The 13,269-nt window shown below is 43.9% G+C and overlaps 1 protein-coding gene across 1 annotated transcript in view; it reads left to right on the forward strand.

Annotated features, from left to right (window-relative positions):
• Positions 1–13,269, forward strand: part of LOC127617452 (neuroendocrine convertase 2-like) — a 92,874-nt gene that overhangs the window by 57,400 nt on the left and 22,205 nt on the right. Inside the window, exons 9-10 of the mRNA XM_052089424.1 lie at positions 313–528; positions 12,539–12,639. Coding sequence (XP_051945384.1) covers positions 313–528; positions 12,539–12,639 — 317 coding nt within the window. The remainder of the gene's footprint in view (positions 1–312; positions 529–12,538; positions 12,640–13,269) is intronic.

The raw sequence follows: 13,269 nt of genomic DNA on the forward strand, positions 1-13,269 counted from the left end.
ATTGCACTGTACAAATTTCCTCCTATCAAGTGCCTTCCACTGTAAAGTACAAAGCAAAAATAATTAAATTCTCTTTTTCATCTAAAAGCAACAAAATTATATGTTCAAAGAAGGACCTTAAACTCAATACCTCTGTCTGAATCATCAGCACTCTAAAGAGAGTCTTTATAAAGTCTCGAAACTCCTATTTGATCTCGCTGTGATATTACTTGTGGTTTGTTAGTGTTATTTATATGATTCATTGAGTAAATTTCCAAGCTTCTAAAAGGAAAATTGCACTGTTCTAAATCATGCCCTCTGCTTGTCCAACAGGGCCGCGGTGGGAAAGGCAGCATTTACGTGTGGGCCTCAGGAGATGGTGGTAGCTATGACGACTGCAACTGCGATGGGTATGCCTCCAGCATGTGGACCATCTCTATTAACTCAGCCATCAATGACGGACGCACGGCGCTCTATGACGAAAGCTGCTCCTCCACCTTGGCCTCCACCTTTAGCAATGGACGTAAACGAAACCCTGAAGCTGGTGTGGTGAGTGTGTACAGACATTATACTGTATGGTGTTTACTTTATTTTTGTGCATTTTGCTTTGAAAAGCTGCACTTCTTGACTTTATCAATTTTTATCACTAAAACAAATCAAGGATGTTTTGTTTTCTTATACAATTGTTTTTATGTATTTGTAAAAAAGTATAAAAAAATGGCCAAAATGTATCTAATTAAATATGTACAAAAACAAAACAAATATATATATATATATATATATATATATATATATATATATATATATATATAGAATACGTTTTAGTCATTTATTTTGCCCGATATATTTTTGGGTCATTTTTGCATATTCTAAAATAGAAATACATAAATTTTGCCCAAAATACATCCCAAAAAATCGAGTTCCCTGTCAAAAAGCTACACTTTGATGCTGCGCTGACTTAGTGCTTTGGGAACAACTTTAGGTGTGACCAGCTGTGAATATGTGTGCAACACGTCAATGAAATTGACCAGGATTTATAGCCTCTGCTAGTGACATCATTGGATGCACCTGTAGCTGGGATATAAATAGATGCATCACAGGTGCATAGTCAGATCTTTTGTCTTCAGATCACTCTGTGTGTATGTGTTTGTGTGTGCTTCATGAGCCTGTCAGAAACTTTCTACTTTCCTTTGCTAGGAGTTAGATTTTGTTAGGCAGTGCGCAGAAACCTTTCCCTTTCCTCTAAAAAAAAAAAAAAAGAAAAAGAAAAGTGACTGAAAGACAGAGCAAGCGGTGTGTGTTCCCTTGTTTACGCTCTATGGCTGAGAGGGATACACATCTATGGAATCAGCTACCACTTGACATTAGACAAGCTTCATCGCTGTCTATTTTTAAACGTAGGCGTAAAACACATTTTTATTCTCTAGCGATTTGCAGTATTAAATGAGATTGTCTTTTTTTTTATTTTTATGACGTGTTTTGTTTTATTAATGTATTGTATATTCATCTGTACTTGGTGTGTTTGTTTTATTTTAATGTATTGTATATTGAACTGTACAGCACTTCAGTCAGCTTTGCTGTGTTTGAGTGTGCTTTAGAAATAAATTTTACTTACTTTACTTACTTTTTGTTTTGTATGTTTGGGGGAAGAGCATGCTGCTCTTGCGTTGGGGCGGGGTGTGTGCGAGCATTGTGATCTGCTCTCAGTCAAAATGCTTCGCACTCGTCTTGCTTACTTCCGAGAGTCAGTGCCCACACTTCCATCGTGGGGCTCTCGTATGGATCTGGCTGAGGAGCAAGAGACATGTTCGCCCCTATTGCTCGCTCTCTCCCCAGATCCAGCTGGTCCTTCCCATGATCCTGAAGCACACTCCAGTGCCTCATCGGTTCATGAGGAGGACCATGAATCTTTTGAGTCTGCAAACTTTGAATTACCCACCTCCGAGCATTCCGGGCATGATAATAAATCATCGGAGGAATTACTTGAGGTGATTACGCTTGCGGTGGCCAGGCTTCAATTAGACTGGCCACGTGAACAAGAGACCCCCAAATGCTCCAAGTTGGAGGACAGATTTCTGTCTGGTCACCAGGGGAAGGGAACGCCTCATCAGTCCCTTCCTTTCTTTGATGACCTCCATGATGATCTCTGTCTATCATGGAGTAAACCTTATACTTCCCGTGTTTTCGTGCCCTCGACGTCGATATATTAGACTATCGTGGGTGCTGAGGCACGGGGGTTTTCGGTGATGCCGCCGGTTGAAGAGACACTTGCGGGTTATCTCTTGCCTGGTGCTGCATCATCGTTAAAAAGACCTACTCACCCCACCAAGCCGTGCAGGATCACCTCCGCGCTTTTGGGGAAAGCTTATCAGGCAGCAGGTCAGGCTGGTGCTGCCCTGCACACTATGGCAGTGTTACAGGTGTACCAGGCTGATCTGCTGAAGGACCTGAGTGCAGGCACCGCGGTCGACGAGGAGGCTTTCTCCGAGCTTCGTTGAGCCACGGATCTGTCTCTCCGTGCGACCAAGCAAACGGCCCGCGCTATTGGCCGGTCTATGTCTGCTTTGGTCAGCATGGAGAGACACTTATGGCTTAACCTTTCGGGCATCAAAGACAAGGACTTCGCCTTCTGGCTTATTTGGTGACGCTATGAACGTAGTTATCACCAGGTTCCAGGAGGCGAAAAATCACGAGGAAGCCTTCGGGAATTTCCTTCCTTGCCACACTCAGGGGGAGGGGCCGTCAGCCACCCAGCCCCACCCCAGTCCTTCTAGAAGGGAGGCTCAGAAACAAAGCGTGGCTAGTCATACTCCCCCTCGTAGAGACTGGGGAACAGCTTGTTGCCCTCAGCAGCACCCAAAGCAAGCGCGTGTGTTATCTACTTCGACCCTCCCGATACCCCCATGAAACCTCACTATTCCCGCCGCCTCTGGTGTTTCGGAAGTTAGAGGCTTCCAGCGAAATGTTGGGTGTACCGTTGCTTCCTGCCTTAGTCCAGGACACGGAACATTCGACATCCCCTCAACAGGAAGTGTCAAAATGAATACCCATCTCAGAGAACCTGGCAGCATGGAAACTTCTACCAGGTATTTCTATGTGGGTCCTAAGAACAGTAGAAAAAGCTACAGAATTCAATTCGTTCTTCGCCCTCCACGTTTCAACGGCGTGGTTTTCACTACCATGAAACCAGAGCAAGCATGTCTACTATGGAAAGAACTGCAAAATTTCTTGGTCAAAGGGGCCATAGAACATGTTCCCTTTCCAGAGAAAGAGTCAGGTTATTACAGCAAATACTTCCTGGTTCACAAGAAATGTGGGGGGTTGTGGCCGATCTTAGATCTTCGAGGCTTGAATCGCTCAGTCAGGATGTTCAAGTTCAAGATGCTAACTATCAAGACGGCCGTGTCCCAAATACAACATCACGATTGGTTGGTCACAATCGATCTCATTGACATGTACTTTCATATAGAAATTCTGCCACAACACAGGAAGTTCCTGAGGTTCACTTTCGGGGGCGAAGCCTTATAATATCGGGTTCTTCCTTTCGGCCTAGCCCTATCTCCCTCCACATTCACTAAATGCATGGATGCAGCACTGCCTCCTTTGTAACTCCGGGGCATCCGCATTCTGAATTATATAGATGACTGGCTGATACTAGCACAGTCTCAAGAACTGGCAGTTCAGCACAGGGATATCGTCTTAGCTCACCTGGTTTCTCTGGGTCTGAGACTCAACTTCAAAAAGAGCGTTCTCTCTCCCACTCAGGAAATTACCTATCAGCAGCACCCAAAGCAAGCGCGTGTGTTATCTACTTCGACCCTCCCGATACCCCCATGAAACCTCACTATTCCCGCCGCCTCTGGTGTTTCGGAAGTTAGAGGCTTCCAGCGAAATGTTGGGTGTACCGTTGCTTCCTGCCTTAGTCCAGGACACGGAACATTCGACATCCCCTCAACAGGAAGTGTCAAAATGAATACCCATCTCAGAGAACCTGGCAGCATGGAAACTTCTACCAGGTATTTCTATGTGGGTCCTAAGAACAGTAGAAAAAGCTACAGAATTCAATTCGTTCTTCGCCCTCCACGTTTCAACGGCGTGGTTTTCACTACCATGAAACCAGAGCAAGCATGTCTACTATGGAAAGAACTGCAAAATTTCTTGGTCAAAGGGGCCATAGAACATGTTCCCTTTCCAGAGAAAGAGTCAGGTTATTACAGCAAATACTTCCTGGTTCACAAGAAAGGTGGGGGGTTGTGTCCGATCTTAGATCTTCGAGGCTTGAATCGCTCAGTCAGGATGTTCAAGTTCAAGATGCTAACTATCAAGACGGCCGTGTCCCAAATACAACATCACGATTGGTTGGTCACAATCGATCTCATTGACATGTACTTTCATATAGAAATTCTGCCACAACACAGGAAGTTCCTGAGGTTCACTTTCGGGGGCGAAGCCTTATAATATCGGGTTCTTCCTTTCGGCCTAGCCCTATCTCCCTCCACATTCACTAAATGCATGGATGCAGCACTGCCTCCTTTGTAACTCCGGGGCATCCGCATTCTGAATTATATAGATGACTGGCTGATACTAGCACAGTCTCAAGAACTGGCAGTTCAGCACAGGGATATCGTCTTAGCTCACCTGGTTTCTCTGGGTCTGAGACTCAACTTCAAAAAGAGCGTTCTCTCTCCCACTCAGGAAATTACCTATCTGGGTGTTGTATGGAATTCGATCATAATGCGGACACAATTGTCACCCACTCAAATCGTGTCCAATCAGAAGACCCTGAGCAAAGTCAGGCTAGGCCATGGTTTCACTGTTCGTCAGTATCAACGAATACTAGGTCTCATGGCATCTGCATCCTCTGTGATCCCTTTGGGCCTTCTGCACATGAGACCATTTCAGTTGTGGCTAAAAGCCAGGGGATTTCATCCAAGGGCCAGTCCCCTAAGGCTAATAAGTGTTACGCACCGCACGCTTCGTACCCTTTCTATGTGGTTCAGACCCTGGTTCCTAACTTTGGGTCGAACTCCAGATGCGTCTTGCTATCGCAAATTGCAAACGACAGACGGTCTTAAGTGGTCGTCCAGCTCAAGGGGAATGGGAGGGTCATCAGCTCGATTGGTACATCAATTGTCTCGAGTTGATGGCGGTATTTCCGGCTCTGAAATACTTCCTCCAGTATTTGAGAGGCTGCCATGTCCTAGTGCGGGTGGACAACACAGCAGTAGTCTCTTACATAAACCATCAAGGAGGTCTACGTTCACTTCAGCTCAACAGACTTGCACGGCAGATTCTCCTTTGGGCCCAGGGCAAGCACCTGTCAGTCAGAGCAGTTTATATCCCTGGATGCCTGAATGTGGGAGCAGATTTTCTGTCCAGACAGAAAATGCCGATGAGGGAGAGGAGACTCCACCCCGAGGTAGTGGAACAAATCTGGGTGAGATTTTACAGGGCAGAAGTGGACCTCTTCGCCTCTCAACAGACAGGGCAATGTCCCCTCTACTTCTCTCTGAGTCACCCAGCCCCCCTGGGTCTGGACGCGATGGCGCATACATGGTCCAGAATGCGCCTGTATGTGTTTCTCCCGGTTTCTCTGCTCCCGGGAGTCTTGGCCAGAGTTCGCCAGCAAGGGTCCTGCCTCTTACTGATAGCACCGCGCTGGCCGAACAGTGTATGGTGATCGGAGATCGTGTCTCTCCTCGATGGCTCTCCTTGGACGATTCCGGACAGGAGGGACCTTCTGTCTCAGGCGCAGGGGACAATATTTCATCCCCGGCCAAACAAAATGTTTGGCCCCTGAAAGGTACCAACTGAGGGACACTGGGCTTTCACCTGAAGTTATCGAGACCATTCTAATTGCTAGGGCTCCCTCTACTAGAAGAAGTTATGCCAATAAATGGGGTGTCTTTGAATGATGGTGCTGGGCACATAATGCAGATCCAGTTAACCGCCAGATTGCTTCAGTTCTGGACTTTCTGCAGGAAAAATTGTCGGCAGGAACATTGCCCCACCACTCTCAGGGTTTATGTGGCCGTTCTATCGGCTTGCCACGCCTTGATTGACGGGGTGCCGTTGGGGAGACATCCTCTGCTTGCTCACTTCGTTCGTGGGGCCATGCGACTGAGACCTCCTGCTAGGACCAGGATCATCCTTACTACCTGCCTAAAGTTCGTTTCTCGACTGTACATCCGGTCACTCTCGATGCCTTCTGCTCCCCGCCGTGTGCAATGCCGAAGTAGGAAATACTTCACAGACTTTGTCCAGTCCGTGCCCTTCAGACTTATGTCAGGGCAACTATTGGTTTGCCATGGGGGCCGCAACAGGGGGGCAGCAGCCACAAAACAAACTATGTCGCATTGGGTGAGGGATGCTATTGCCCTGGCCTGCGAGGCGCGAGGCCAAGCTTCGCCAGTAGGTATCAGGGCTCAATCTACCCGAGGGGTCACCTCCTCTAAAGCCTTGGCTAGAGGTGTCCCTCTGCAGCATGTTTGCGATGCGGCAGGCTGGTACTCTCCGCACACATTCATAAGATTTTATAGTTTGGATGTTCATGCCACTCTGGGCTCTTATGTCCTTGAGTCAACATCACAAGCTCATGTCTGAGACCTCTTGCGCTCTTGTGAGCACACTACACAACCGTAAGGGGTCTGGACATCCACAGTGCTGCGGAGTGGGTATTCTCATTCCCAAAGCGCTAAGTCAGCGCAGCATCAAAGTATAGCTTTTTGACAGGGAATGTCTCAGGTTACTTGACTGTAACCCCTGTTCCATGATAAAAGCAGAACGAGATGCTGCGCTTCATTTCCGCACTGGGATGCCCCAGGACTGCTCTTCAGACAAAATACTGACGATGCACCTGTGACGCATCTATTTATAGCCTCTAGTGGTGCATCCAATGATGTCACCAGCAGAGGCTATAAATTCTGGTCAATTTGATTGACATGTTGCACACATATTCACAGCTGGTCACACCTAAAGTTGTTCCCAAAGCGCTAAGTCAGCGCAGCATCTCGTTACGCTTTTATCAGGGAACAGGGGTTACAGTCAAGTAACCCGAGACGTTCTTACAGAGCATTTAAGGTATTTTATCAATATTTTTGTTCTCTAGGAACACATCAGTCCCAAAACCTTGGTGTTGTTTACATCATGCTTTACCAACTGAGCTTCAGGAATATTATAACATTATTACAATTATTAGAATATTCGATATTATAAAATGTTTAATATAACATAATATTGTAAATTTTTTCATCCCTTTCAAATGTGGAATATCATGATATTGGAAATGTATGCAAAGGTTTAAGTAAATGTTTTTTTACTGCATAGGTTTAGTTAAGAGTCAGCAATCAAGTGTGGGATATATCTTTCCTTATTTTGCAGGGGGGTTGTGCACAGCATCTGAGGTAAAATTAGAGGCTTCCAATTTAGCGATACTGCCTCTGATTCTGGCAGAAAGCTTTAATGGTCAATCTTGTAGAGCGAGATACAATGCTTGGCTCAATTTAGTCTCAGAGCATGAAAGTCAGAGGTGCCGTAGAACATCCTTTTGAAACACATTCCATTATTCCACGATGTAATAATTTAGAGTATGACAGTGATATAATTACAGGGAGTTAATTTTTTCATCCATTTTGTGCTCAAACAATGGAATTGTTGAGAGTGGAAAAAGGAATTGGAGGGGTGCATTGAGCTACGAACTTAATCAAAGCATATCTTCAGACACTGAATAGATCTGAGATGAAGACTGTGGTTAATCTGTCAGAGATGATCTGTCAGTGGAAAGAGGGAATTGCCTGGTGCAGTTTGGATTCTGTCAGAACCGTCAGTTTGCGGTGACTAGAGTTAGACACCACTTTATCTCCTCACTGTGATTTTGTTTGCTTTGAGCTATAGCATTTTAAGCTATACAAATTGCCAAGGGCTGTCAGTAGATATAAATAATTATTACAATAGGATTATCTAGTATCTAATTTTCATAATTGTTTTTACACTTTTACACCTGTGCTGTTGTTCCTTTTCATAGGAACTCGAGCTGCGTAATCGCATTGGCACATGCTCTGTCCCAAAGTGTCAAATAGTCTGAAGCCTTATACAATCACACCAATTTATTGGCTGATGGTGCTTAAGCAACGCACTTAGGGAGCTATGTCACAGGCTCCATAAAGGTGTTTGCTTCTCGCCATCGAGTCAGATTTTCTGTTCTTCAGTGCACAATCACGTCTGGCCCTTGTTGTACCAACGACTCACATCAAAGCGAGGATCATTATTATTCTCCCTTTTAAGTGGCAACAAAGGATGGAATTTAGGAAGTGCTGATTTTACGAACGTCAGGACACTCCATGAAAGGCTCGTCTCATTTGGAAATTCGGTAAAGCCACGTGCTGATGCAGACTGCATGTCTGCCAGAACCATGAGGCTGTTTGACTAGTGGGAGGCCGGCTCAGAAGCCGAGAAGATGGGATTTGAGCAGCAGATGACCTACGGTTCTCTCTGTCACTCTCCCCGGATTCGGCTAGATGTTCTCCAATGGAGTTTACACTTGAGTATTGCATCCTAGCCCTGAGGCTCGTACTGTGGTTTCCTTCAGCACTGAGGATGCCATGTCTATGACTGCATCGGATTCCGAGGATCTTGGCGGCTGCCAGGCTGAATTGGCTGGATTGGCCTGATGAAGCCAGCATAAAGCTACACCTCGTAGGGTGCTCCCTTTTTCCCTGGACCTCCATCATGAGATTTCAAAGTCCTGGGATCAACCTTATTCGGCTTGGATTACGAATCAATCTGCCTCTGTTTTTCTAATATGTGACGAGCTTCCAACCACGGATATACTTTGGTCCTGGCGATGGAAAAAATGCTGGCTGCCCATCTCTCTCCTTCTTTGGTGATCACATAGAAATCGAGGCCTACTCTTCCCTCAAAGTAGTACAGAGTTACATCATCCTAGTTGGGCAAGGCCTACCAGACTTCAGGTCAGGCAGTTTCGAATTGCACACACTGACAGTTTTGCAAGCCCACCAGGCCCATTTTAAGAGGGATTTAGACAAAGGAGCTGGACAGATGCTGAGGCCATCATGGAACTGCCGCGAGTTTCTGATTTGCCACTAAGAGCTACCAAATATATTGCCGCTGGTCAGAATATTGTGGGTCTCATGACGGCGGAACGCCATCTGTGGCTTACATTCACAGATATTCTTTCTAATGAATGCCTCTGTGTCAAAATTCGGACTGTTCAGTGATGCAGTCCAGTCGATGGTGGAAAAATTCTGTTCTGTGAAACTGCCTGCCACGTTCCAGCTGATGCTTCCTCGTAGAGAGAGAGAATAGCCTGCTGCAACTCCGGTGTGTTCACATTTGCCATCTTCGCAATGTCCTACCAGAGAGCTGCATAAGGTGCCGGACACAAGTTTTGTACCCCCTCAGAAGGATTGGGTTCCACGTTCATTCCCGCCATCACTGCTGTGTCCTCGTAGGCATTTGGATGTTGGACTGGCCCCTTTTAAATGGCTGGCAGGACACCAAAAGCAAGCCTGCTGGACTTGCAGTGAAACAAAGGTTGAGTCCCCATTTATGTGAACTAAACCGGACCATACAAACATATCCGTGTCACTCCTGTTTGCCCATCGTACAGTATTGGGTTGATTGATCAGTTGATTGATCAGTTTTCCCCTCAGCTTGCACTGGGGAGTGAACATTAAAAACTCACATCCAGAATTCAGCCTCTTCCTCCATGACCAAGGGTCTCGAAACATACATAACAGATTTGGATGTTCATCAAACACTAGTGTACACAAAACACACAGTGCATAATAACACAAATAAGGGGCCTTGCCACTTTGGCCCGAGCTAATTTAGAGCTCGATGTGTGGAGTAATACAAGAACTTTATCTCCCAGTGCAAATTCCTATACCCCTAATATACAGCCGGCTTTGACATTTTTGAGCCTGGAGGAAATTCTCTTATGCTAATTGCCCCAGTGTGTGGAGTTTTGCTCTCTGGTCAAGAATGTATTGAATTTTGTTTTTGCTGTTTGAAGGTACCTCCTCCTAATTTTCTCATAGGACTTCGAGCACATTGCTCAGGCAACGCCCCTACAATAACTCAAATGGGGAGAACCCTATGGAGGCTTGCGGGATAACTCAAATTGCAAATATTAGGGGAGCTAATTGTCCCAATTTCAAGCATCTTCAAGCAAACAAACATACGAATCAATTTTTTTAGTGTCTAATTAAATTGTTTGACCAAGACGTCCATTTGGGCTTGATAAATGTTGGTCCGAATCGATTTAATCCCCAATAATTCATACAGTTCACATAGTGTGCGTGACATAAAGGTCGTGCCTTGATCAGTGATGATTTCTTTCGGAATTCCCACTCGGGAGATTATTCTGAAGAGAAATTGTGCCAAAACACAGGTGCTTTCTCAGATTCGCTTTTGGAGGAAAAGCGTATACATTTTCCATCCTTCCATTTGGACTTGCACAAAATGCATGGACGTGGTTTTGATACCCTTGAGGCTTTAAGACATCCGCATTTTTAATGATCTTGATGATTGGTTGGTGCTAGCCCACTCTAAGACTTTGGCTGCCCAACATCGAGATGTCATTCTCAGCCATCTGAGCAATCTAGGGCTGTGTGTAAACCTAGACAAGAGTATCCTGTTGCCAAGGCAACACACTTTGTTTCTAGGGGTGGAGCTAGATTCGCATGGGATGCAGGCACATCTGTTTCCAGCTAGTATTCTGTCATTACGGCGGTGTCTAGCAGTGTTCATAGTGGGACACGTTCTCCCTGTGAGAAAATTTCACAGGCTTTTTGGGCTCATGATCACGGCTTCCACTGTCATTCCCCTGGGCATGTTGCATTCGAGACCTTTTCAGTGCTACCGAACTATGTACATAGAAACGGACCTGCCTTCTAATGTCAGGCGTTCCGTTGAGACAAGTGTGCCACCGCAAAGTTTTAAATGACAAACGCCTCCTCCACAAATTGGGGTGCTGTATACGAGGGTCGACCAGCTTACGGGGTTTGGAGAGCAGAAGTAATTATATTTATAATTGAAGAAACAAATAAAGGCTGTTTCGTTCCTAAGTCACTGCAGATGTAGATATTTTATTTTATTTCAGACAATATGACATTCATTCAAATATATTTATTTACACAGGTTAGAACCATATCAAATCATAAATAAGCACTGAATAATTGCTTTTTGGCTTTCATCTGAGAGCTTTTATCTACTATGGTTTGCTTACATCAGTCAAAATCACAAATTTGGTCGTGATTGCAAATAACCATCTCTGGAGGCTAAAAATGGCAGTTTCTCTTTCATGTGCTGCCTTTGATAGGTCATGAAATGCCGGGTGACTCCAAAGACTACATTACCTCAAAGTGTTCATGGTGGACTTTTGTGCTGATGAATGAATCTTCAAGCATTTGTAGGGTATTCCACATTGCACTTGTCCAAGTGCTTAATTAGAAATGATTTGTGATCAACAGGTTTGGGTGAGAACTTAAGAATTGTCTCCTTTTCTGTATATGAGTAATTTGGATTCAGTTGTCCAGGAACTTGAATTTGAAAGACAGGAAGAGGAAATACAACACAAGAAATTAAATACAACATTTATAGGTGTCATTTTAAATGTATTATTAATGTCATCAAATGTTTCTAGTGAACAAAATCCTTAAAATGATAACACTTAACATGAATCATTCACAAATGCATTATAAATCATTGATAAGCAGTTAAAACAACATGGATAAAAAGGATATGTTTCATGCAACACTTACCAAAATAGTGAGCATTTTAACTTATATGCTATGAATGGTTAATGCATACGCTTAATCCTCTGCAAAAACACCTATCATGACTGTTCATTCACAGTCTATAAGGGCTGATGACCCTTAAACCATAATTAACTTTATGTAGGCTACATCGTTTTCTAATGCTGGCAAATCCCTAATAAAAAAAAACAAAGACGCTAAAATGTGTCCACTTTACATTAGTATTCATTTTCATGGGTTATTAATGCATAATAAGTGCTATTAAGCATTTATAACATGTAAGGCAAATTAGATCACAATTTGGCAAGAATTGCACCAAAGCCTCATTCTTTCATGTTGTTATTTTTAAACGGCTTATTTATCATTAATAACCTCCCATATAAACCTTTAACAAAGGGAACATTAACGTAAAGTGTTAAACACATTATAAAGAAATTACACTTACAGTAATTCAAAAACATAAATTCTAATTCATTCTATACAAATTACGGAATCAAAAAACAATTCTGCATCCTGTTCTCAATCCAGTTTGGAATGCCACAACAATAATGGATCAAACAGCATTTAAGAGAGTTTTATTCATATGGTTAGGCTAATTATTTCATATATTTATTAACTTGATCAGTGGATCTAACTAATTCAATATGATAAGGTCATGCATGGTCACCTGGTATTTACAAAAGGCACCTGTAGTGTAATGTAGTAGTCAACGACACTTATGTTTAATTAAGATTTGTCTGACCATTCATTTCTCTTTGTCTTTTGTCTTTCTCTGCCTTCAGGCAACCACAGACCTGTATGGAAACTGCACACTGCGTCATTCAGGCACGTCTGCTGCTGCCCCTGAGGCTGCTGGCGTGTTTGCCTTGGCATTGGAGGCCAAGTATGTACACTTCTGTTTTCCAGCATACAGCTCTGAGTACTGAGTCCCTTTTAAAGATTTATGAAACAATAAGGCAGCTCTCGAGCACACAATGGAGAATTTAGTGCTGGCAAACTCCTCCCTCAAGTCGTAGATTACCGCTGACAAGGTTTTTGTCAGAGTGAAGCACCACTTCAGCTCTGCCTTTAAAAAGCCTCACTTATGTGTGATTGATATCCCCTTTCCACCAAAATGTAAGCACGTTCTGTGGGAGGCACAGATATAAACACAGAGAAAGCACGCAATAGCAAAAGCCGCTGGGCAGAGCACGTTGATGGATGAACTGTCAGCACCCCCTTCCCCAAAGTGCTTTAGAAATGTATTTAATAGTAAAGTAATTAGCAATGTGTAGTAATCTGATTACTATGTTTTAGAAGTTATCTGGAATTCTTTTTTTGAAAAACTTACCCTAAACAGTTTGTTAATAAGATTAAAGATTAAAAATAAAATGGAACATCAAGTCCCTCCACTGTTTGTTGCAATGTGTTGTGAGGTTGCCTGAAGTGTAGACAGCGTTTTTGATTATCATGGGAGTGATCTAGTTTTATACCATCTAGATTTGTTTTGAATTTTGACACCGGTACCAGAACC

Source organism: Xyrauchen texanus, chromosome 24 (genome assembly GCF_025860055.1).
Source record: "Xyrauchen texanus isolate HMW12.3.18 chromosome 24, RBS_HiC_50CHRs, whole genome shotgun sequence".
Classification (NCBI taxonomy): domain Eukaryota; kingdom Metazoa; phylum Chordata; class Actinopteri; order Cypriniformes; family Catostomidae; genus Xyrauchen; species Xyrauchen texanus.